A 27036-nucleotide genomic window follows, 5' to 3' on the forward strand; every position below is an offset into this window, starting at 1 on the left:
TTGAAGATTTTGGAGATGCAGATATAAAGGCTCCATATTTTCAGAAAGCATTCAGGTATATCTGCACACACATGAGAAACATACATTTTAGAAAATTTCTATATTTACACTTGTAAGTGAAACTAAAAAAACAAACATGAATTAGAAATCACATGCATGTATATGCTGGGATTCGTTTAAATTAGTTATGCTGAAAACTTTCTGGGGTAGAAAAAGATGTAAAAGGAGATAGTCTTAGACTTGAAGAAAATATTCACTCATACTTACAATATGCAAAAGTTTTAACACATCCACAAACCTGTAAAAAAAAACAGCAATGAAAGAAATGTTTTTTAAATGAACCAATGGGTGAAAAAAATCTTCTGAATTAAAAACCCTATACCTACACTTTCTCCGAGCTCATAATCTCCTTGGCAATATGATGAACTTTACATTTCATTCCAGTATCTTCACCCTGTGAACAAGAGGACATTAAGAAGGTGTGAACTCATAAAGGTAGTTCAGCTTTGAACTAGTGAGATACAAGTTCTAACTCTGAGACTTATAAGTTTCCTATCAGCACTCACTTTATACTATATAATATCTCAAATGGCAGACGTGAAAATGAGACAAGGAATAAACCAGGATACAGAAGGAGGTGAGAGCAATTAGTAAGCCTCACCATCAGCAGCGCTAGACTGACAGATGGCCCTAAGGAACTCCAGAGGCTTGATGGAGCTACCAGTGGCTCAAAACTGAAAAGTCACGCTCTACAGAGGAAATGGCTCCTATAGACAGATACCACGTGAACCTGAGTACTTTGTGTACAAACACGTAATTTAAGAATATGCAGTAAGAGGTACAAGAGAACTTCACTGTAAGTAAAGCTATTCTAAGTCAGACAACTTAAGTGTAGTCTGAAAAAGGCTCCTCTTCACAGTCTATACGAAACATAAGTCAATATTAAAGCCACAGGCTCCGCTAATTTCCTTAAAATATATTTTAGAAATATGCTTCTAGAGTCAAGGGAGTTTTATTCTGAAGAACTGCAATGAAAGCCTCTTAATGTATACTGCTTTGTGTGAAAATCAAACGCCCTAGTGAGGACAAAAAATTGCACATTTGAAATAAAATAAAGGTGACTAGGGAAGAGCACTGGTGGCACAGTGGTTAAGAGCTCAGGCTGCTAAAAAAGACGCTGGCAGTTTGAACCCACCAGCCGTTCCTTGGAAATCCTATGGGGCAGTTCAACTCTCTCCTACAGTCGCTATGAGTTGGAATCAACTCAACAGCATCAGGTTTGGTTTTTTTATTTGGAAGGAAGAGGTTTCAAAATTTAGGGGAGTGATAGTTGTTGTTGCTATTTTCTTTTAAATACTGATAGATCTGGGGGCAGTGCTGGTTCAGTGGTAGAATTCTCGCCTTCCAAGTGAAAGACCTGGGTACAATTCCCAGCCAATGCACCTCATGTGCAGCTACCACCCATCCACCAGTGGAGGCTTGAATGTTGCTATGATGCTGAACAGGCTTCAGCAGAGCTTCCAGGCTAAGATGGACTAGAAGAAAAGCCTAATGACCTACTTGCATAAACCAGCCAGTGAAAACCTTATGGATCACAACAGTCTAATCTGGAGCCAATCATGGGTATGGTGTAGGGCTGGGCAACTTTTTGTGCCACTGTGCATGGGGTCATCTGCTGTTGGAGGCCGACTCAACAGCAGATAACAACAACTGATAGATCTGGCTTTGGCTCCAGGGGATTGGAGAAAAAGAGATTTTCTTTCCACTTCTATTCTGAAGGAAGATTTGAACACTTTTATTCTTATAAGGAATAATCGCTTATTCCTTATAAGAATAAATAAGGAATAAGCGATTATAAAATTTTAGATCTCTCACCTTCCATGAAAAGTATGACTGCTGCCATTAAAAGGAAAAGGCTCTGACATTTCTATGAAAACAAGTGTCAGATCTGGTTATAGAAAGGCCTCTCTGCAGGTGTTGGCAATACCAGGTGTTGGCAACACCAGGGCACAGTTGTTCTGTGCTGCCCAGGGCACAGTTGGGACAATGTCACAATAAGCATAAAAAGTGACCATGCCAGTCTAAATAGTCGGTCATTAGTGAAATGACACAGGAAAAAAAATAATGGTAGTGACCTCTCTAAAGTAGTCTTCTTCCTAAATTGAAATCACAAATGATCCTAGTGAGGCTGCTTACTTGAGCATCGACTTGTGGGGACAAAGACTATCTTAGTTCTTTATTTAAAAAATAATAATTTTTTTTAATCTGCTTCCAAAATTTCAGTGTCAAAACCAAGGTGTAAAAATAGCTGCAGTTTAACTGTAACAAGCTAAGTGTGGCTGAAGCCCTTCTGAAAATTATAATAATTTTTTAAAAGTGTGTCTGCTTATACACTTTACATATATTATTAAAACCCTTTTATTTACTTAGCGTTATTCAAGGGAATAAACTGGAAGTGAATTCCTCAAGATCTTATAGCGTGTTAAAATTTAGATCTTATTATTGCAATCATCCTCATTCTCACAAAGCAGTGAGATATAGTAAATGTAAAGGAGAATTTCCCTTTTTTTTTTTTTTGCCATATTGAGAACCATTGGCTCATACATGGTAGTTGACATCGTGGGGGTGAATGAGATGAAATACAAGGTTAGTAGAAGAAAACAGATTCAGTTTCAGTTGATTCATTGTTTTACAGCTGAGTTTGAAAACATTACTGATCGTTATAATCACCAGAGAGCTTAACTTTCAGATTCCCAGGTAACTCTTTTTGAAAGTCTGATTCAGTGGGTCTGAGATGGGACATAGAAGTGGGTGTTAGAAGAGGAAATGAAAGATAAATAACAAGTAAATAAAGAGAGCAAACCAAATATACAAATAACTATATATAAGGACAACTATGGAACAGGCTGACATCTTGAAAGAGAGAAAGATCACAATCAGGCCACAGTGTATAATTCAGGAAAAGCTTTACAAAGAATAAAGCATTTGATGATCTTTGGTCACTCTTTAAACAAGCCATGGAGTGCCTGCAGGCTAGATGCTGTAGGTACCCACTCATCAAGGCCAGAAATCTAGACTCCTCTATCTTGTCTTTACTGCCAGCTTCCATCATCACAACTGAGTCAAGTCCTGTCAGTTTGTCTTGCCGAGTATTTCTTTAAAGCTAATTGATCTTTTCCTCTCCTCCAACACTGCCTCCTTATGACTTGCCTATGACAGCAATAACTTAAGTGGTTTCCTTGACACACCCTACTGCAATCCATTCTCCACACTGCTGCCAGAGTAATATTTCTAAAATGAAAATACCATCATGTTAATCCTCTGCCTAAACCCCACTGGTAGCTCCCTATCACCTATGAGCAACAAAAACCAAACTCTCATTTGCCATGTGTATATGGCACTCCACAACGTGTCTGGTCACCTTCTCTAGTCTCTTTCCTTCTCCACACTGTGTTCTCCCTACTCCAGCCAAACTGGAACCACCTTGCAATCCCTGGAAACCCTGGTTGCGTACTGGTTAAGTGCTACGGCTGCTAACCAAGAAGTCGGCAGTTCAAATCTGCCAGGTGCTCCTTGGAAACTCTATAGGGCAGTTGTACTCTGTCCTATAGGGTCACTATGAGTTGGAATTGACTCGATGGCAGTGGGTTTGGTTTTGGTTTTGTAATCCCAAGTGTGCTCTGCTCTTTTATGCCTGCCCCTTTGCACATGCCTTTCCTTGGGCTTTGACTGTCCCCCACCACCTTCCCCTCTCCCCAAAGTTTTCTGCCTCTCATATTCCAACTCATCCTTTAAGACAGCACTCAAAGGTTTTCTGCTTGAAAAGCTTGTGAAGATTGCCTTGATGTTCTCTCCCCATGCCCTCCAAAGGATAAGATTACTCTCTCATTTGTGTCATCTTTATAAGGTTTAACACAATGGATTGTACTTCCTTGCTTACTAAGTATGAATTTCCTCTAGTCTACGATCTTATTTCCCTACGTATCCTTCTGCATGTGGCACAGAGCTTGGCCCACTGTGCAACTAATATTCATGAATAAGCAAATGTGTACAAAGGTGGTCGCCACCTTCTCAGAACCTAAGACCTGAGCACACTGCTTTTAAGTTTGTGTTGAGTAACCTGAAAATGTAAACTCAAATGAACCAAAATCTCATAAATATTTCATCCATGCAAAAGCAGGGGATTCGGCTAGATAATTAAGTTCTTTTCCATGTATTCTATTACCCACCTTACTTTTTAAACTAGAGTTAAAGATGAATAGTTAACTATTAGAAAATGATTCAATGATTACAATTATTTTCAATCTAGACAGTAAGTCAGAGATAACTTAAAAAAATCTTTATATCATCTCCAGCTTGTAAAAATAATGACTGATTCTGACCCAAGTCATCTGAAGATGGAAAAACACACCCCACTCGAAGATAAGGCCTTGGGAGGAGCCATATTTGGCATCTCAACTTTTGAGTTAATGAGAATCCTTACTTAAATTTTATCGCATTTCAAAGCGGACTGCCTGTTAAAGAACAGTATCTCCCAAAAGTACACTGCCGTGAAGTTGAAATTTGAGCCACGAACAAACGAAATTACTATGTCAAGGTCGTAAAATAAGTCAAACAAATTCCAAAGCAGAACATTTGATCTGAAATCCAGTTTTATGTTTCCATCCCTTGATAATAGCCTAGCATTATAATTCCTTAACTGTGTTCTTCTCTTTTCGTATTTGTTCACTACAAGTAAACTCCAGTAAAATTTATCCATTACTTTTTCATAGAACTATTCAAAGGCCTCTGCTATCCTACTCAAGAGTTCTACAAAAACAAAATAAAACAAATTAACATCCAGGCCTACTTGAAAAACATCTATTTATCATTAAGTTATTCCAAAGATGAGGTGACAGCATGATTAACCTCTAAAAGACAAGTCTCTCATGAGTCTCATTGTTTCCCCATCCCATTTTTCATTAGGGTATAATACCACATGAACTAGTTTACAAAGAAGGATTTGAAAAAGAAAAGGTTGGGAAGTCAATTGGTGTAAACGAACTCGTTGACTTTTTTAAATTATTTGACAAAGTTCCTACAACTACTAAGGGGAGAGCTGGGACTGAAACAAGGATTTTGGAATCTGAAGGCCTATGCCTGTGGATATAATCACATTTGGGATAGGGTCTTTGCTGTTATCCTAGTGAAGGCATATCAGTGTAGGGTATGTCCTAAACCTAATCATTTCTGAGTTTTAAAAAGAGCAGGTTAGATACAGAAGCAAGCATAAACGGGAAGACTCAGAAGCCAAGGAATGCTGGGGCTACAAAAGTTGAGAGAAACAAGGATCCTGCCCTAGGGCCAAGGCCATGAATTCGGAAGTCTAGCCTCCTGAACTGTGAGAAAATAAAATTCTATTCTTAAGGCCACCTACTTGTGGTATTTGTGTTACAGCAGCATTAGGAACCTAAAACAGGTTACATAAAACTTGCTTTGAGGTGCTGAAGGTTTCCCATGTTTATTTTCATATAAACCAATAATAATAACTTAATCCATGCTTATGGGTTGGAAGACTTAATATTGTTAAGATATCAATATTACCCAAAGCAATCTACAGATTCCATGCAATCCTGATCAAAATTCCAACAGCCTTCTTTACAGAAATAGAAAAACTAATCCTCAATTTTATATGGGATGGAATGGAAAGAAGCCGTCAACAGCTAACACAATGTTGAAAGAGAAGAACAAAGTAGGAGGACTCACACTTCCTAATTTTAAAACACACTATAGAGTCGTTATGAGTTGAAATTGACTCGATGGCAATTGGTTTGTTTTTTCTCATACAGCAACAGTAATCAATACGCCCTGGTGCTGATATAACAACAGACACACAGATCAATGGAGCAGAATTAAGAGTCCAGAAATAAACCCCCATATCTTTGGTCAAATGATTTTTAACAAAGGGTGCTACGTTCATTCAACAGAGAAAGAAAAGTCTTTTCAATAAATGGTACTGGGAAAACTGGATTTCAATATGCATAAAAATGAAACAGGTTCCATACCTCACACCATACACAAAAACAAATTCAAAGTGCATTAAGGGCCAAAATGTGCAAATTAAAATAATAAATTTCTTAGAAAAAAAAGCAGGGGCAACACTGTCAGGCCTATCTTTTAACAATGGATTATGTAACATAATAACAAAAGAACAAACAGCAAAAGACAAAATAAATAAAAGGGACCTCATGAAAATTAAAAACTTTTGTTTATCGAAAGGCTTTATCAGAAAAGTAAAAAAAAAACAATCTGCCGACTGGGAGAATATCTTTGGAAACCATATATCCAACAAGAATCTAATAACCAAAATAAATATAAAACTTCAACTTAACAACAAAAAGACACATAACCCAATCATAAAATGGGCAAAGGACATGAACAGACATTTCACCAAAGGGGACATTCAAATGGCTACCAAACACATGAAAAGATGCTCAGCTCCATTAGCCAGCAAAGAGATGCAAATTAAAACCACAATGAGGTACCATTTCACTCCCATAGGATGGCTAAAGTTAAAAAAAAAAAACCTGAAAACAACGATGTTGGAAAATTGGAACCTTGCTGGTGGGAATGCAAAATGGTGTAGCTATTGTGGAAAACAGTGTGGTGGTTCCTCAAAAAACTAAAACTACCATACGACCCAGCAAATCCACTCCGAGGTATATACCCAAAAGACCTGAAAGCAGAAACTCAAACAGACACTTGTACACCAATGTTCACTGAATCACTATCCACAACAGCCAAAAGGTGGAAACAACCTAAATGCCCATAAACCGATGACTGGATAAACAAAATGTGGTGCATTCATACAGTGGAATACTTACTCAGCCAGTAGAAGAAACAAAGTCTTGATACATGCTAAAATATGGATGGAGCTTGAAGAAATAAGTCAATCACAAAAGGACAAATATTATATGACCTCACTTATACAAAAAGACAAGAAAAGGCAAATGTACAGAGAACAAAGCTTATTAGCGGTTACCAAGGGCAGGTAAGGGGGGGAAAGGAGGGTCAACATTGATGGAAATATTGCATTGATTAAGGTTATGGTTAGACAACTGTTTATTGCAATTGCTATCAATAAGTTGTACACCAGTAAAATGTTGAACTGGCAGAAGTTGTATGATGGACATATTTCCAACAATGACAAAAAAAAAAAAGTAGCTGCAGAGGCTGCTTATGTACAACCAAATTCCTCATGGGATTTGGTTCCTTGGTTTGGAGGTTTAGAGTCATGGTTTCATGGGACATTCCTGTTAACCGACCTAATAACTTATTTAGTGCTTCTGTTCTACCTTCTATTTTGTTGCATAGTACCTGGAGTCTTAAAAGCTTGCAAGTGGCCATCCAAGGCACAACAATTGGTCCACAACAGAGGAAGAAGGAGTCTCAGAACAAAAGAATGATATGGAATGTGTGGCTAACTGTCTCCATTGGCAATTGCCTCCTTTGCCATGAGGCCAGAAGAATCGGATGCTGCCCAACTATCATTACTGAACAATCTGATCAAAGATTCTAGAAGAATCTTGATCAAAAGGAGGAAAATACAAAACAGAATTCCAAATTCTCATGGACTCCAGACTTCCTGGAGCAATGAAGGTCAGATGAATACCTAAAACTGCTGCCCTGATATAATCTTTGAATCTTAAACCAAAAATATCCCCTGAAGTCTTCTTAAAACGAAACAGTAGTTTAGCTTAACTATAATGTTCAAGGCAGACATTTTTTACTAGAAAAAAAAAAATGTCTGCCTTGAACATTATGCTCTTTTAAGAACTATCTATATGGGATAAAAGTGACAACAGCAACTTGAAAGATCACATAGGAACCTTAGAGGGTGGTGAATATATCTTAATGCAGGAGGAACAACTCAGAAAAGGAGGGAGAGAATGGTTGCACAACTTGAAGAATGTAATCAATGTCACTAAATGGTGCGTGTAGAAACTTGAAATGGTGTACACTTTGCTGCGTATATTCTCAACAATAACAAAATAAATAAAAATTTTAAAATAATTGTTAAGAATTATTAGCACTCCTGTGTCAGGCACTGTTCTAAACAGCCTATAATCATTTAATCCTTACAACAATCTTCCTCTTTTTATGGATGAGGAAATTAAGATACAGAGAAGTTATAAGTGGATCAAGATCACAGAGCTAATAAGCGGGGGGAACCCAGACAACCTGGTTCCAAAGACTGTGTTCTTCTTAACCACTATGAAAGCAAATTACTTAACAGAGAAACATTCAGGAGACTAGGTTAGATGGATTAACAACTTTCGAGCAATGTAGAATTAGCCCATTTTACTATCTCTATTGGTATCTCAGGAAATCCTGGTGGCACAGTGGTTAAGAGCTACGGCTGCTAACCAAAAGGTCAGCAGTTTGAATCCACGAGGCTCTCCTTGGAAACCCTATGGGGCAGTTCTACTCAGTCCTATAGCTATGAGTTGGAATTGACCCGATGACAATGGGTTTGGTTTGTTTTTTTATTGATGTCTCAAGGAGCCCTGGTGGCAAAGTAGGTAAAGCAATCGACTGCTAACCAAAAGTTGGTGGTTCAAAACCACCAGCAGCTCTGAGGGAGAAAGATGTGACAGTCTGCTTTTGTAAAGATTTACAGCCTTGGAAGCCCTATGGCGTCCCTATGAGTTGGAATCGACTCAATGGCAGTGGGTTTAGTTTGGTTTTGGGTACTGATGTCTCAGACAAAGAGACGGTAAGTTCATCAGAATGGCTGAGAATTCTAAACAGGAAAATACACAGGTATCGCACACAAAAATGTTAAACATGCATGATTAATTGAAGAAATAATTGCATTAAAAAAGATGAGTATTTAACAGGAATACTGCAATGTGGCACAACTAAAGGCAAAAACAATAATATAAATGTAGAAAGGAAAGGCAGGTACTTAAACAGAGGAAGGAACCCTGGGAGTCTCCACTGATCACAAATGGATAAGTCAACCAGGCAGTGTTATGACAGGATGTGCTGGGAAGATATGTAACACTAAAAGGTTAGAGATTTATCCTTGAAGTTTCGTTTATACCATCAATCAGTGAGATCCCTAGTAGAATATGGAAACTACTTTTGGTCACCACAAAGTATGGGGAAAAACTGAAAAGGGTTCAAGTAAGGCATACAGATGAAAATGATAGAAAATAGTATCTGTTAGGAAAAAAAAAAAAAAAAAAAACTTGGAGTTTTCATCAAAGAGAATAAAGGTTGATCAATTACAGCACCCAGGAGCCCAGTGGCACAGTGGTTAGGCACTGGGCTACTAACTAAAAGATTGGTGGTTTGAACCCACCAGCCACTCCATGGGAGAAAGATGTGGCAGTCTGCTTTCGTAAAGATTTTTAGCCTTTGAAACCCTATTGGGCAGTTCTGCTCTGTCCTATAGGGTCACTATGAGTCAGAATCGATTCAGTGGCAATAAGTTTGGTTTGGTTTTGGACCCAGACCATAAGTGGTGAAGCTGGGAATTAAATCAAGACAGTTGCACTCCAAAGCCACTCCACTCTAGCAATAATACAGAAGGTAAAAATCAGCATATGCCATTCGCTGAAATCTGAAAATGAATTAAACAGAGCAAAATACCTTAAACAGGAAGTATAAACTATTGATAAATTATAACATGGAATTAGGTGACACAGGTTTTTACAGTAACTTGATATGCTCTGTGAATCCCTTCAAATTCCATCTCATTGTACCATACCAAAACATCTGGGGATACTGCTGATATATTACTTTTTCACCTTAATTATGTCTTTATTTAAAGAAATGTGATTTAAAATGAAAACAGGTATTTGAATATTTTTATAACTTAAAGTTAAAAAAATTTTTTTTTTTTTTACTTAAAATTATGCCTTTAAGAAACAATTTTTTAAAAAAAAATATGGTTTTAAAAGACTTTTTATAATGGAAAATTTCAAATTCATACAAAAGTAATGAAACGGTACCCATCACACATTTTAAACAATTATCAACACGTGGTCACTCTTGCTTCACTTACATTGTGACTCCAACCCCAACAAACCCACTGGATTATTTCAAAGCAAATGCTGATATGCTATTAACAGCAATCTTTATTCTATGCCTAAAAAGATTTGGTTGAGTATGAAAATATATATAATCCCCTTCTTTCTAGAAATCTAAGTAGAATGGGTAGCAGTACAAGGAAAAATCCTAAGAGACATTTTAGTTATTAAAAAAGAAAATCAGTGGACACTACTAAAAATAGTTTCTCAAAAATCACTAAATAATACATGGCATAAACAGAATACACACCATAACTAACAATGCACAAACACCAGAAGAGAAACTATGTAGCAGGGAGCTCCTAAAATCAAACACTTAGGTTCATCAAAAGACTTCACCAAAAGAGTAAAAAGACAACCTAAATCCACTGCCATCAAGTCGATTCCGACTCATAGCAACCCCATAGGACAGAGCAGAACTGCCCCAGAGAGTTTCCAAGAAGCGCCTGGTGGATTCGAACTGCCGACCTTTTGGTTAGCAGCCATAGCACTTAACCACTATGCCACCAGGGTCTCCAAAAGACAACCTACAGACTGTGAAAAAATTTTTGGCTACAACAAATTCGATCAGGATCTAATCTCTAAAATCTACAAGATACTGCAAAACCTCCACAACAAAAAGACAGATGACCCAATTAAAATGGGCAGAGGATATGAACAGGCACTTCACCACACAAAAGGATCATTAGTCATTAAAGAAATGCAAATCAAAACAACAATGAGGTACCATCTAAACCCCCCCCCACAAGGCTAGCATTAATCCAAAAAACACAAAATAATAAATGTTGGAGAGGTTGTAGAGAGACTGGAATACTTACACATTGCTGGTGGAAATGTAAAATGGTACAACTATTTTGGAAATCGATTTGGCAGTTCCTTAAAAAGCTAGAAATAGAAGTACCATATGATCTAGCAATTTCACTCCTTTGAATATAGCCTAGAGAAATAAGAACCCTCACACGAATAGATATATGCACACCCACGTTCACTGCAACACTGTTCACAATAGCAAAAAATAGAAACAACCTAGGTGCCCATCAACAGACAAATGGATGAACAGATTACGGTATATTCACAAATGGAATGCTACAAAATGATAAAGAACGATGAATCCGTGAAACATCTCGTTAACATGGATGAATCTGGAAGGCATTATGCTGAGTGAAATTAGTCAGTCACAAAAGGACAAATATTGTATGAGATCACTATTACAAGAACTCAAAAAAAGGTTTAAACACAAAAGAAAACATTGATGGTTATGAGCGTGGAGTGGGAGGGAGAAGGGTGTTCACTAACTAGACAGAAAACAAGAATTAGGTGAAGGGAAGGAAAGACAACACACAATACAGGGAAAGTCAGCACAACTGGACTAAACCAAAAGCTAAGAAGGTTCCTGAATATAACCAAATACTTTGAGAGACACAATAGCAGGGGCGGGGGTCTGGGAACCATGGTTTCAGGGGACATCTATGTCAATAAAAAAAATAGGCATAACAAAATTTATTAAGATAAAGTTCTGCATCCCACTTTGGTGAGAGGTATCTGGGGTCTTAAAAGCTAGCAAGTGGCCATCTAACATGCATCAATTGGTTCCAACTCACTGGGAGGAAAAGATACTGAAGAACACCAAAGACACAAGGAAAATACAAGCCCAAGAGACAGAAAGGGCCATATAAACCAGAGACACCTGAGACCAGAAGAACTAGATGGTGCCTGGCTGCCACGAGTGACAGCCCTGACAGGGAACACAACAGAAGGTCCCTGATAGAGCAGGAGAAAAGTGGGTGCAGAACTCAAATTCTAGTAAAAACACCAGACTTAACAGTCTCACTGAGACTGGAGTGACCCCAGAAGACATGGTTCCCAGACTCTCTGTTAGCCCAACACTAAAACCGTTCCTGAAACCAACTCTTCAGACAAAGATTAGACCGGACTATAAGACAGAAAATGATACTCGTGAGGAGTGTGCTTCTTAGCTCAAATAAATACATGAGACTAAACAGGCAGTTCCTGTTCAGAGGTGAGATGAGAAGGCAGAAAGGGACAAGAGCTGGTTGAATGGACACAGGAAATCCAGGGTGGAAAAGAGGAGTGTGCTGTCACATTATAGGGAGAGCAATTAGGGTCACATAACAATGTATATAAATTTTTGTACGAGAAGCTAATTTGAACTGTAAACCTTCACTTAAAGCACAATAAAAAAAGAAAAAATAACCTCTAAGTGATATGCACTTGGAAACAGGACATCTTAGACTCTAGATTACAGTAGGAATTACATTTAAATTAGAACATGGCCCCCTTTAAGAAAATTCACTAAGTTTTTGTGCCTATTATGCTATTTAGTGTTATTCCCAGGCATGAGAGGCCAAAAAGCACAAAAGCAGAAGTAATTAAGTACCAAAACATACCTGTTTGTCTTCCAGTGGGTCAGGCTCTCCTTTACTAGAGCCAGAGCTGACATCATCTTCATCAGAACTGTTGATGACTTCCTCCTCATCTGAGGGAAGGTCATCCAGACCCAGGTCCAGATCATTGTGCCCCTCCTGGGATGCTCCAGAACTGTTTCAGCAGGAAGTAGTGCATTAGTCACATTTAACAAAAGGAGTACCAGCACAAACAGACAAACAAAATCAATCATCTTATCCTTGCAATTTACGCAAGGTACATCTAAGGGATTTAAAAAAATAAAACCAAACCCATTGCCGTCAAGTCAATTCTGACTCATAGCAACCCTACAGGGCAGAGTAGAACTGCCCCACAGGGTTTCCAAGGAGCACCCGGTGGATTTGAACCGCCGACCTTCTAGTTAGCAGCCGTAACTCTTAACCACTACACCAGCAGGGTTTCCCTAAGGGATTTAGAAAGATGGAAATAGCCAAGTCAGCCTAACTTCCCCTTCTCAGCTGTCAAGAAAAAAAAGGATCATCTTCAAAAACATGCTTTAGTGGTAGGGAGGTGGGTGGGAAATAACTTTTCCCAGTTGCCCTCATCTTATGTGTCCATACATCCTTACCCCAGAAGATCGGTCTTGACTCCAGTATAAACCAACATGTCTCATGAGAAATAAGCTGGGTTACCACAAAGGGCACTGACTGCAGGGGAATCACGGAAGAATTGCTGCTTCCTTGGGCCTCGGTGTTTAAATAAAATAAAATAAAGGCAACTAATAAATTCATGAGTTTTGAGAGATAATGATGGGATTGTGATCAGCAATGCATATGCTACTGTGAACACGTGCCCACCTCCCTGGATATCAGTGACTGCCTTTTATCTAAAAGTATCACAAGACTTGGGAAGGAACAGGGCTTTACAAATTCTCAGGCTCCACTCCAAATCCAGGGGTCCTGGGTGGTGCAAATGGTTAACGTGCTTGGGTGTTAACTGAAAGGTTGGAAGTTCGAGTCCATCCAGAGATGCCCTGGAAGAAGGCCTGGAGAACCAGCCACTGAAACCCCTATGGAGCACAGTACTGCTCTGACACACAGGGGTCTCTATGGGTCTGGGTCGACTTAACAGCAACTGGTTTTTGTGTTCTTTTTAAACTGGGCTCCAGGCTCACTGAATCAGAAACTCTGGCAGTGGGGTCTAGCAATTTTCATTTTAACAAGCCTCCAGGTGACTGATACATCTAAAGTTTGAAAACCACAGAACCGAGCCATTTTCATCTCTTCCCCAACCTGACACCATCAACACTTCCTGGTTTGCATTGAGACAGTCACACTGAACAAGAGCCCTTGAATCTAAAAGCCATTGTTGCAATCCAGTCTATGGGGGAATTCCATAGGAAAGTTTACCAGGAAGACACTGAAAATAATTCTTTCTAGCTTTGGCCGTAAGGACTCAGGAACAAACTGCCTGCAACAAGTGCTTTCCTGTCTTCAATCTACAAGAATGTCCACAAAATAAAAAAGCACAGTAGAGCCAGGAGGATTCACAGAAAACCATGAGGGACATGCTCAAGGCGAATAAAGAGACAGTTGCATTTCACTGACCTCCTTCAGCAGGTCATGGGCAGGTCACTCAACATGCCGAGACTCCTACAAGTAATAAGACTTTCTAACAGGAATCTTAAAAGCTAAAGATAAATTTTCTGCCAGTTCCTGATTGCACATTACAGTGTACAGGCTTGCCTCAGAAGCCATTCTGGAGTCCAACTGTTATAAAAACCAGTTGGATCAAGGCAACATGCCAAAAGGAACACTTCCCACTGCCAAGACGGGGTTTCCTATTACTCAGTGGTCTGGAGCCTCAGGGAATCATATCACAGCCTCAATTAGGTGGGTGCACACCTTATCATAGCTCCCCATGACACAAAGGATACTCACTACCAGGGCGGGGGTAAAGGGAGAGGAAAGGGCGCTTTCTAGTCAGATCATTGGCCAGATTCACTGTCTCTGGGTACAGGATATGAGCCCAACCCAGCTGGGTAATTAGCTGTTGATTCAGATCAGTGACAGTAACTGAGGTTTAAGAGGATGTACACAGACTGCAGGAACCATCCATAGACTGAACAAAACATACCTTCCCTCATTTTTGTCTTAATTCCTTATCTCTTTACAGTCTCTAAAACCCTGCCATGTCCCACCTCTCAGCAGCATCAGCATCACCTGGGATCTTGTTAGAAATATAAAGTGTCAGGCCTGTCCTGACCTACTGTATCAGAATCTGCACTGTAACAAAATCTCAGTGAACTGTGTTAGAAGCACTGCTCTCAACAGCTTTTTGAGTCAGCCCAGCTGTATGCTGTTTTGGACTCCACAGTATAAGAACTCAAAACAATTAGTAATAGGGCTGTGGCACCCTTGAATAAATCAGGTTTGCTTTCCCTAAAGAAGGAGTTGAGAGGTGTTTCTTAGTCAAACATTTGGGACGGGCATCATTAAGAAGATAGTAACCAGTGAGAACAAGGCCAGGGGCCTACTATAGAACAGACCATCAATTGCTCCTATGCAAGTTCAAGCTGAAACTGTAGAAAATCAGAGCAAGTCCATGAGAGCCAAAATATGACCTTGAGTATATCCCACCTGAATTTAGAGACCATCTGAAGAATAGATTTGACACACTGAACACTAGTGACCGAAGATCGGACGAGTTGTGGAATGACATCAAGGACATCATACATGAAGAAAGCAAGAGGTTATTGAAAAGACAGGAAAGAAAGAAAAGGTCAAGATGGATGTCAGAGGAGACTCTGAAACTTGCTCTCGAACGTTGAGCAGCTAAAGCAAAAGCAAGAACTGATGACGTAAAAGAACTGAATAGAAGATTTCAAAGGGGGGCTCAAGAAGACAAAGTAAAGTGCTATAATGACACATGCAAAGAGCTGGAAGACCAAAAGGGAAGAACACAGCGTTTCTCAAACTGAAGAAAAAATTCAAGCCTCGAGTTGCAAAAGTGAAGGATTCCATGGGGAAAATATTAAACGATGCAGAAAGCATCAAAAGAAGATGGAAGGAATATACAAAGTCATTACACGAAAAAGAATTAGTTGATGTTCAACCATTTCAAAAGGTGGCATATGATCAGGAACCGATACAACTGAAGGAAGAAGTCCAAGCTGTTCTGAAGGCATTGGTGAAAAACAAGGCTCCAGGAATTGACAGAATATCAATTGAGATGTTTCAACAAACAGATGCAGCACTGGAGGTGCTCACTCGCCTATGCCAAGAAATACGGAAGACAGCTTCCTGGCCAACTGACTGGAAGAGATCCATATTTATGCCTATTCCCAAGAAACGTGATCCAACCGAATGTGAAAGTTATAGAACAATATCATTAATATCACACGCAAGCAAAATTTTGCTGAAGATCATTCAAAAACGGCTGCAGCAGTAAGTATATCGACAGGGAACTGCCAGTTTCAGAAGACGATGTGGAGCCAGGGATATCATTGCTGATGTCAGATGGATCCTGGCTGAAAGCAGAAAATACTAGAAGGATGTTTACCTGTGTTTTATTGACTACACAAAGGCATTCGACTGTGTGTATCATAACAAATTATGGATAACATTGCGAAGAATGGGAATTCCAGAATACTTAATTGTGCTCGTGAGGAACCTTTACATAGATCAAGAAGCGGTTGTTCGGACAGAACAGGGGATACTGATTGGTTTAAAGTCAGAAAAGGTGTGCGTCAGGGTAGTATTCTTTCACCATACCTATTCAGTTTGTATGCTGAGCAAATAATCCGAGAAGCTGGCCTATATGAAGAAGAACAGGGCATCAGGATTGGAGGAAGACTCATTAAAAACCTGCGTTATACAGATGACATAACCTTGCCTGCTGAAAGTAAAGCACTTACTAATGAAGATCAAAGACCACAGCCGTCAGTTTGTATTGCACCTCAACATAAAAAAAACAAAAATCCTCACAACTGGACCAATAAGCAACATCATGACAAATGGTGAAAAGATTGAACTTGTCAAGGATTTCATTTTACTTGGATTCACAATCAACAGCCATGGAAGCAGCAGCCAAGAAATCAAAAGACGCATTGCACTGGGTAAATCTGCTGCAAAGGACCTCTTTTAAGTGTTGAAGAGCGAAGACGTCACCCTGAAGACTAAGGTGCGCCTGACCCAAGCCATGGTATTTTCAATCGCATCATATGCATGTGAAAGCTGGACAATGAATAAGGAAGACCAAAGAAGAACTGACACCTTTGAATTGTGGTGTTGGCGAAGAATATTGAATATACCATGGACTGCCAAAAGAACCAGTAAATCTGTCTCAGAAGAAGTGCGGCCAGAATGCTCCTTACAGGCAAGGATGGTGAGACCGCGTCTTACGTACTTTGGACATGTTGTCAGGCGGGATCAGTCCCTGGAGAAGGACATCATGCTTGGCAGAGTACAGGGTCAGTGGAAAAGAGGAAGACCCTCAACGAGCATGGATTGACACAGTGGCTGCAACAATGAGCTCAAGCATAACAATGATTGTAAAGGATGGCTCAGGACCAGGCAGTGTTTCGTTCTGTGTGCATAGGGTCGCTATGCGTCGGAACCGACTTGATGGCACCCAACAACAACAACCAGTTGATCAGTATATCCAGTATGGATACAAATAAAATTAAATGACAAAAGTTTACATTTTAGAACAACAACAGAAAAAAAACTTTAAATATTAAAACTGCATAGATCCAAATACGTGTTTTTGTCATTAGGTGCCACTGAGTCAATTCTGACTCACAGCAGCCCCATGTGACAGGGCAGAACTGCCCCCATATGGTTTTCTAGGCTGTAATCTTGACGGAAGCAGATCACCAGATCTTCTTCCCAGAACAAAACACACTGCCATAAAATATTGTGAGATTAGTTCCTATGATTGTTTTCCTACAGAAAACCCTGCCCGACTCCCTTCCCCCACCTTATCTCATATTGGCTTACTTGCCTCTTCTGAATCTTATCTCATTTGACTGCACTTGGTATAATTGTTTCCCTCATTAAAGGACAAGGAAATTGTCTTTTTAAGTTAAATTCCCATCATACTGCCTAACATAATAAGCACTCAATTAATTTTTACTGAATAAACAAAAATGGTACTAGAAAGTAACAGGTGTTATGGGAATGGTGAGCCAAAGGAAGGTTTTTGAGAAAAACTGGGAAAAAAGTGTGTATGGCTTAAAGGGGAAGGGGCATTTGGGCATCATGATCAATAGTGTAGAGATGGGAATGTTTGTATTCAAGAAACAAAAAGTAGAGGAGAACATTTTGTCAGCAACGGAAGTCTCCTACAAGTAATTAATTTAAAAAAACAAGCTTGAAGAAGATGGCAGGTGTCAAGACTGTCAACACAATGAAAAATAGCTAGAGTCTACACTTCATCTTGTAGGCCTTCAACAAGGACACCCAAATCTTCCTGTAGACCTCAATGAAACACTTAATAGACTTCCAAGTCGGCTGCCACTACCATACTTCTTTCTTGTTAGTGCCAACAAGGAAGAGAAGGGCACCCCTTCCCTCAATCAAACTTTGTAAGCACAGCACCCTCCCAACACTACCACCTAACCAGGGAAATGGGCATTCCTGTTAATGTTAGCATCACCCCCTTGATCATGTCAAAGCTTAAACTGACGTTAAAGTTGCTCTTCACACACACTGGATGGGAACTCTAGCAGTGAAGAGTAGAAATCATTTATGATTTCCTACTCTCGGGAGGGAGGAAACTGAGCAGAGCAAAAGGGGTATTTTAGGGGGATTAATCTTGCAGCCCAGTGCAGCCGAACTAACTGGACATGGGGAAAGGGGTGGGGAGCAGTGAAGAAAAAGTGGAAGTACATCTCCTAAGAGGTAATTTCAATAGTGCAGGTAGCTCAAAGCAGGGTGGCTACATCAGGAATTGAGAAGAAGAGATGGAGGTAAGAGGAAGAAAAACCATCAGGGCTTATGGTAAAGAGTAGGGGGGAAACTCAAGGAAGATTTCAAGGTTTCAAGTCCAGGTCACCAGCAGGACAAGGGCGGCATCAGCTGAAACAGAAATATATCATAAGAAGCCTGATTTTCAAGGAAACATATTGGGTTTAGGCAGCAAAAATAGGAAGGTTGACATGTAGCCTCTGCATTTCTGTGTTCATTTCCAAATAATTAAAAAGAGTACAATGGTTAATTAAAATATTTCCCTATACAATCTTTGTAGCTTTCAAATCTACCCTGGTGGTACAGTGGTTAAGCTCTCGGCTGTTAACCAAAAGGTGGAGCTGCTTCGCAGGAGAAAGATGTGGCAGTGTGCTCCCATAAAGATTACAGCCCTGGAAACCCTATGGGGCAATGTTACTCGGCCCTGTAAAGTCCCTATGCATCAGAATCAACTCAAAGGCAATGGGTTTGGTTAGGGTGAATAAACATGGATTCTTTAACAATTTCAGTCATTTAGTTTGGGGGTCTTCTCCTATTCTTTTTATTTCCTTTCCACAGTCAGCAAGAGAACATTCTAACGCTGTCTGCTTTTTGGGTTAAAGGAATAGGACATAGTGTCTCCTCCATACCATTCCTGCCTAGTTATTTCTAATATGACAGTCAAAGTAAAAAGAAAGTAAGCTACAACAGCAATCAGAACAAAGTCAAGACTGGGCTCTACTTCCCTAGACCATTCTTTGCCAAGTCAGAGTTGCTTATGGAATAAGCCTTGTTTCTAGAAAATCAGATTTTTTCCACTCTGCTGGAATAAAGATAGAGATAGGTAAACTGAGAAATAAATGCCTACTGATTAGGAAACTAGGAGTCCCCAGGTGCAAATCGTTAAACATCTGGCTATTAACTGAAAGACTGACAGTTTGAACCTACCTAGAGATGCCTTGGAAGAATGGCCTGGCAATCTACTACAGATAAGACAGCCCTGGGAAACACAATCGAGTACAGTGTTACTGTGACACACACGGGATCACTATGAGTCAGAATCAATTTGATGGCAACTGCTTCTTTTTTTTTCAGTTAGGCAACTGTCCTTTCAATTCCACATGCGAAGAACTACACATTTGCAGTGATGATTACTCAATGCCATCATTTTAAAAAAATTATTTACTTTTTATCTTATTTTTTATATGTAAAAAGTACAGACTCTACTGGAAGTACATCAAATTTCTCTTTCAGGTAAGCTGTTGCATCAAGGATGATCTCTCTTTTAGAAAGAACTATCTTTTAAAAGGAAACCCTGGTGGCGTAGTGGTTGAGTGCTACAGCTGCTAACCAAAAGGTCGGTATTTCAAATCCACCAGGTGCTCCTTGGAAACCCTTTGGGGCAGTTCTACTCTGTTCTGTAGGGTCACTATGAGGAGGAATCGACTCAACGGCAACACGTTTTTTTTTTTGGTTTGGTCTTTTAAAAAAACATATTTAATCCATTTCCTCTAAGAGCTTTTAGGTAACTTAACACTTGCACAATATCAGACCAGGCATAAAAGTTGCCAGGGCTCACGACACAAAAATCCTTATGAACCTCTATTAAATTAAAAATTCCAGCAAGGGGAAGGCAGGGAAACCTTGGATGGCAGAGAGAGGAAAAGGAGAAGCAGAGTAAAACTGAAAGCTCTCGAGGCACTGAATCATCTCGTGTATTGACAAATCCAGTTATCTTTTTCCTTTCTTGCCTGTGATTTTACTCTGAGCTCTTAAACAAAGAATTGTTCCATGTAACTCCTCGCGAATTCAAAGTTCATTCCAATATTCTCACTCTGAGAAGTTTCTTTCTCATTTCCAAGTCACAACTTGGAAACCTGAATTTCTGTGATATTTCCCTTCTCCTCTACTCTTGGTCCAAATTGAAAAGACCCTGCTTGTCCTTAGGATGTTGTTATAATTCTCTGTCAAAGGCCGCCTTATTATGACTTGGTGATTATGTGTTTCCCCTGGCTGCTTTCATATTTATCACAGAATGAGTGAGAAAAAAAAAAAAACACCATTAGAACCTGGAAGATGAACATTACATGGAAAAATTAGCAAAAAACTTGCATTTTCTAATATGCCAACTATAAATTGATTTACTATCTTCACCAGAAAATTGCTTTTATTTACTTTCACCAGAAAGCTTTTTACTCTGTTGCTTCAGTTTCTTTACGAAATTGCAAATTCCACTGTCATTTTGGACACTGAAATCAACAACAACAAAAACAATTAAACATCATTCTTATTCTTGTTTTCAGGTCCTCTTCTCTATTACACAGTACTTCTGGAATTTTCTCCATCCCCCACTCTGATGATTTTCCTGACAACTACTCCTTAAACGAGTAAATTATCTCTTTAATGTCTTTTGCCAAACATGGCACAACTTGTGAAATAGCCATATGTGGCTGTTCTCATCTTCTAACAAAGCAAGATTCATATATTCATGCCTTATTTTAGGTTTTCCAAACATAGGGTCTTGCACAATTATTTTAAGTATGTGCAGAGCCAGGGTGACAGAATATAAAAGCCAAGTGATAACACAAAGGCTGGGGCAAACTTATCTGACCTGAACAAAAATCAGGTTCAACAAGTGTGACCCCTCTGTACTGGGGCATAAACCAGATCATCTGATAGGTCTTCTCCATTACTAACCGCTTTGACTAAAAAAAAAAAAAAATGCTCTTTAACACGTAAAGCTATGGAGAGCTGATGTTTTATTACAGTATATACAGTATAATATCCTTCCCCCAGAGAAAGGTACATTAATTTTTAATGTTCTTTTGAGAGACTGGTTAAAGGTTAGGGCAAAATTTTAATTTAAAACATGATTTTATTATCTTAAGTTCAGTAAAAAAAAATCTATAATTTAACATATGTATATAGAGTATCAACCTTTTTGAGTTAAACTAATAACAAGAGAAAAAAATTTTAAAAATTACTAAAATATTAATAGGGATAGCAAAGCAAGAATTTGTTACCATCAGGAAAAAAAAAAAAGGAACAAGAAACTTGCAACCATGAAGTATACACAGTGTTTTACTCTTTGGTTCATGAATTTTGAAAGTGTCAACAATTATGCCTTTAAAACTAGCAAGCTGGGAGTTCTATGGTTTCAGAAAAAGAAACCACAGAATACCCAACTTCTCTGAAATGTAAACTGGAACACTGTTTAAAGCTGGTTCCGGGCGAGTCTGTTAAGAAAGGATACGAGGCTTCAGTGATGGACTCTGAAAAACAGGCCTTCTTCATTTTCCAGGGGCCACTTCCACCCTTTAAATGCCAATTCCATGCTTTCCCAGGAACACATTTATCAGTAGGATTCTTAAAATTATACTCTACTGATTAAAAATGAAATCATGATCAGTGCCTTGAGGCTACTATTTAAAATACAGTCCTCAAAGGATAACTCCAAAAATGGTTTAAAAAACAAGTAGAATACAAAACACCCTAAAGGGAAGAGAACCTACTCAGATGTTTATACCTCTCTCATGTAATTACTTATAAAGTCATTAAGGTTTAACTACAAAGATGTAGTATTAAAAAGAGTTTTGGTCAATGTCCATTAGTAGGCGACTGGTTAAATAAATGGGGGTACATATGTACAATGAATAACTAAAGAGCTATTTAAAACATGAGGTAGATCTATACACCATGATACAGATTATTCTCCAAAAAATAGTGTTGAATTAAAAAGAACCCAAGGCAAGGGAGTATGCTCCATTTGTGTTAAAAAAAAAAAAAAAGACATACACATAAAAACATGTTATACACACACACACATATATATATACACAAAATGAAAAAAAAAAAAACAAACTCATTGCCATCAAGTTGATTCTGACTCATGGTAACCCTATAGGACAGAGTAGAACTGCCCCACAGGGCTTCCAAGGAGCAGCTGGTGGATTCGAACTGCCAACCTTTTGGTTAGCAGCTGAACACTTGACCACTGCACCAATATTACTAAAATATATATTTCATTTCCTTCCCAGGGTGGTGAGAATTAAAAAGAAAGAAAGATACTGATTTTCTGTTCCTCCCCTTCTTCTCCCCATCCCCCAGGTTGGGACGTCTAACAATTTCAGGGTTGCCTTTCTTTTATCCCTTTAAACTACTTCTTAAACCAGTTGCTGTTGAGTTGGCCTGACTCATGGTGACCCCATGTGTGTCAGAGTAGAACTGTGCTCCATAGGATTTTCAATGGCTGATTTTTCGAAGTAGATCACTCTGGGTAGGCTTGAAATTGCAACCTTTGGATTAGAAGCCAAATGTGCTAATTGTCTGTACTACCCAGAAAGTCCAACTACTTCTTAGGTTGGAAAAATATTTCTTACCTTCCATGTGGAAGACCTGGGTTCGATCCTTAGCCAATGCACCTCATGTGCAGCCACCACCCGTCTGTCAGTGGAGGCTTGTATGTTGCTATAATGCTCAACAAGTTTCAGCAGAGCTTTCAGACTAAGACAGACTAGGAAGAAATACCTGACAGTCTACTCTTGGATAATCAGCCAATGAAAACCCTACAGATCACCATGGTCCGGTCCCACTGTGCATGGGGTTGTCAAGGACTCACTGGCAGCTAACAACAACAATGACTTTCCTTTACTGCCTGTAGGGGCTTGTTCGGGAGAACCATTATCATGAGTACCTTGATAATAAATAGGAAGGGTTACCTTCTGGTTAGTCAGTTGATAGCTTAAAAAAAAAAAACTCCACTGGAATGATTGTTCAACAGTCTGCCGGAGGCCACAGAAGTAACCATACAACTTGTTAACTATGCCACAGGAATAGCACCATACTATTATGTATCTCCCACAGTACTCTGTCTGGATTGTGGGAGAACTCCCTGGCCTGTAAATAAGAGTGATCACAGTCCTCCAGGATTTGTGGTACTATCTTAATGACACAGGAGAAGCCCCAGGCAGATCACAGTCCAATAGACATTCTTGTCCCTCTAGCTGGGAGGCATCTGGTTCAAGCCTGAGATGTTCCTAGCTAAAACAGAATACGCTGTTATAAAAAAAACAAGCACTGACCAAAAAAAAAAAAAAAGGAAACCAAACCCATTGCCAACGAGTTGATTCTGACTCATAGCAATCCTACAGGACAGAGTAGAACTGCCCCATGGGGTTTCCAAGGAGTGCCTAGTGGATTCAAACTGCTGACCTTTTGGTTAGCAGCTGAACTCAACCACTGCGCCACCTGGGCTCTGAAACAAGCACTGGGTAAAATAAATATGAAACATTTAATTACCAGCAATTTGTTTCCTTGGAATTTGGAGGGCTTTGAGGAGTGGTTTCCAAAAACGCTCTTCAAGAAATGTAGACAGGTATTTTTTTGTCAATACAAACATAAAAGTATTCTATTGACCTTAGAATTGCCTCCAAATAAAATCTAGGAGGTTCCCAAGGCAGTTTTCTCGTTATACCAAAGATGGCATTTTTTTTTTACTGAAAAAATAAATGAAGAATAAAAGAAAAAGTTAGGGCTGATCCATCATTTCTCCCTTTACCGCCTGATTATTTAATACGTAACATAGTACCAGACCAAATAAAGGCAACTAGAAATAAATGAAGAGATGGGATGGGTACCTGAGAGCACTTCATATTTTACACACACACATTTTACATATATATGCATATATTTTTACATATATATTTTATAACACTTAAAAAATATAAAATTGCCATTTAAATCAATAAACATTTATCAAGGGCTTATTATGGAGCCCTGGTGATGCTGTGGTTAAAAGCTTGGCTGATAACCGAAAGGTCGGCAGTTCTAATGTACCAGCCTCTCCTTGGAAACCCCATACGGCAGTTCTACTCTGTCTTATAGGGCCGCTATGAGTCGGAATCATCTCGATGGCAACGGGTTTGGGTTTTTTTGGTATTACATATTATGAAGGATGCTGGGTGGTACAAACGGTTTGCACTCAGGTACTAACTGAAAAGTTGGCAGTTCAGATACACCCAGAGGCACCACTGGGTGATCTACTTCCATAAGATTAAACCTGTTGTGGCCTAGTCGATTCTGATTTATAGCAACCGTATAAGATTACAGCCATTGAAAACCCTATGGAGCACAGTTCTATTTTGAAACACATGGGGTCAATATGAGTCAGAATCAACTTCACAGTAACAGGTTTGGTTTTTTTTTTTTATTACATACCATATATTATTTTAGGGACTGGAGATAAAAAGGATGAAGATAATCTAATAGAATTAGTTACAGATAATGTCCAAATTGTAAATCCTATTGATTGCTTCTCTTATTTATTGCTGAGTGAAACTTTCTTAAGTAGATAAAAAGAAAAGGAATTAGGATAACCACTGTGTCCTTTTGCTCCCCCCCCCCCATGACATTCTTGCAACATGCAAAACATATTCATCCCATCATATCATAGCAAAAGTCTTAATTCCAGGTCCAAAATCCAAAAATTCCTCTTCATCTCAAATCCAGAATACAAGTTATCTGCTTCCAAAAGTAAAATGGCAGAACAGGCACAAGCTAGACATTTCCATTACAAACGGAAAAAATGGGAGGGAAAGAAGGGATAACAGACACCAAGTAAGTCAGGAGAACACATTACATTAGCCCTCAAGGCTTTAAAAATAATCCCCTGTTCTCTGAGACAATTTACACAATGGCCCTGCCCTCCAGACTCTAGGTATTGGACACTGAGTGGAGGCCCTTGGGCCCTGGGCTTCAACTCCGCCTTCCAGGCTCACTGGGACAGCAACTCTGCTCCCTCGGCTTTAGGCACACCATTCTCAACCATCTGAGTGGCAACTCCACCCTTTGAAACAACAGAGGCCATGGCTCCACCCTTTGAAACCCCTGAGGTCATGGCCATACCTTCTGAGAGTGAGGCAGCTCAGCTTCCTGTATTCCTTGTCTCTTCAGCTTCTGCTTCATGGTTTCTTGGCCTCTCGGTTCTTCAGGCTTCATACCCGCATCTGCCCTGCTGGGGCAAGTGTTCCAAAGCTCTGTAGCTCTACTGATAAGTGCCCAGGAGCACCCCACTCCTCCAGGAAGCCTCCTGCACACAGGCACTCAGCTCTCTGGATCTGTGGGTTGGCTCTAGCACTGTCTCCCTCTGGTCTCCTGGTTCTGCTGCTTCTGGTTCTCTGCCTCTGCGGGTTCTCTGCTGTGCTGGTCCTCTGCCACTGTCCATACAGTTTATGCACACAGTTTCAAAACCGCTTCCACATTTCAGGTATCTGTTACAGCAGTACCCTACTCTCTCGGTACCAAATTCTGTCTTGGTCATCTAGTGCTGCTATAACAGAAATACCATAAGTGGATGGCTTTAACAAAGAGAAACTTATTTCCTCACTTGTAAAGTAGGCTTAAAAGTCCAAATTCAGGGCGCCAGCTCCAGGGGAACACTTTCTCTCTCTATCGGCTCTGGACCAAGGTCCTTGTCTTCATCTTCTCCTGGTCGAGGAGCTTCTCAGGTGCAGGGACCCCAGGTGCAAAGGACTCACTCTGCTCCTGGTGCTGCTTTCTTGATGGCATGAGGTCTCCAACTCTCTGCTTGCTTCCCTTTCCTTTTTATCTCTTGAGATATAAAAGGTGGTGCAGGCCATACCCCAGAGAAGCTCCCTTCACATTGGATCAGGGATATGACCTGGCTAAGAGTGGTGTTACAATCCCACCCTAATCCTTTTAACATAAAATTACAATCACAAAATGGAGGACAACCCCAGAATACTGGGAATCATGGCCTAGCCAAGCTGATACATGCATTTTTGGGGGGCATAATTCAATCCATGACATACTATAATTAGGATAAATGTGGGAGCTACTTTATAAAAAAGAACAATTAAAAGCTAGCTCATGCTAAATGTTAAAGGCAGTACACAGACACAAAGGGTGCAGGGCTTGGGGAGATTCAGGAGGTGATGGCACCTGAAAGAACACACTTCAGCAAATGAGAGGAGCATCCTGAGTGGGAAAAGACTGGAGGGAAAACTGTGAGCAAAGGCATGGAAGTAAGAATGGGGGTGACTGAGGGGTAATGGGAAAGACATTTCTGTATAATGAGAGCTGCCAAGTTAGTGAGGTATCAGTATTGCTAACATGGCTGGCAATCAGCCAAAGTAGAAGAAACAATTACCCACCCATGATGGAAACTTGGGATTTAAACCCAACCCTTCTCTTTGGCTTTGCCAGGTTCTAACACTAGAGTAGGAAGCCTAGTGGGGGAGCCAGGCCATGGGGGTTTGACTGGTTGGTGATTAAGTAGAAAAACACCACGCATCCTTTAACTACCTTCTCTAACAGGGTGACTGCTTGTTCTTGTGTCAACTGCACATGCCACATTGCTTCCTCTAATGCCTTTTCATCACAATCCTAACAGCCACTGAAAAGGTGGTGAGACTTTTGGAAAATGTGACCACTCCCTGTGACCACGCTATGCTCTTGATTGTGACTCAGTATGAAACCACTTTAGTGGAAGGCCCAAATTAAGACCATTATGTGTTGCCTTGATATTGGGAAAACTGGGAGGGCCCGAATGACCTCACTGTAAGCTCCCCTCTCCTAGCCAAATAACCCTCCTCACAGGGACCAGGACA

The 27036-nt window shown here is 39.8% G+C and overlaps 1 protein-coding gene across 1 annotated transcript in view; it reads right to left on the bottom strand.

Moving 5' to 3' along the window:
- Positions 1 to 27036, bottom strand: part of FGD6 (FYVE, RhoGEF and PH domain containing 6) — a 142580-nt gene that overhangs the window by 85430 nt on the left and 30114 nt on the right. The window contains exons 3-5 of the mRNA XM_049884083.1: positions 12485 to 12635; positions 387 to 454; positions 268 to 298 (exon numbers count right to left, since the gene is read on the bottom strand). Of these exons, the coding sequence (XP_049740040.1) occupies positions 268 to 298; positions 387 to 454; positions 12485 to 12635 (250 nt within the window). The remainder of the gene's footprint in view (positions 1 to 267; positions 299 to 386; positions 455 to 12484; positions 12636 to 27036) is intronic.

The sequence above is a fragment of the Elephas maximus genome, chromosome 4 (genome assembly GCF_024166365.1).
Source record: "Elephas maximus indicus isolate mEleMax1 chromosome 4, mEleMax1 primary haplotype, whole genome shotgun sequence".
Taxonomy (NCBI): Eukaryota; Metazoa; Chordata; class Mammalia; order Proboscidea; family Elephantidae; genus Elephas; species Elephas maximus.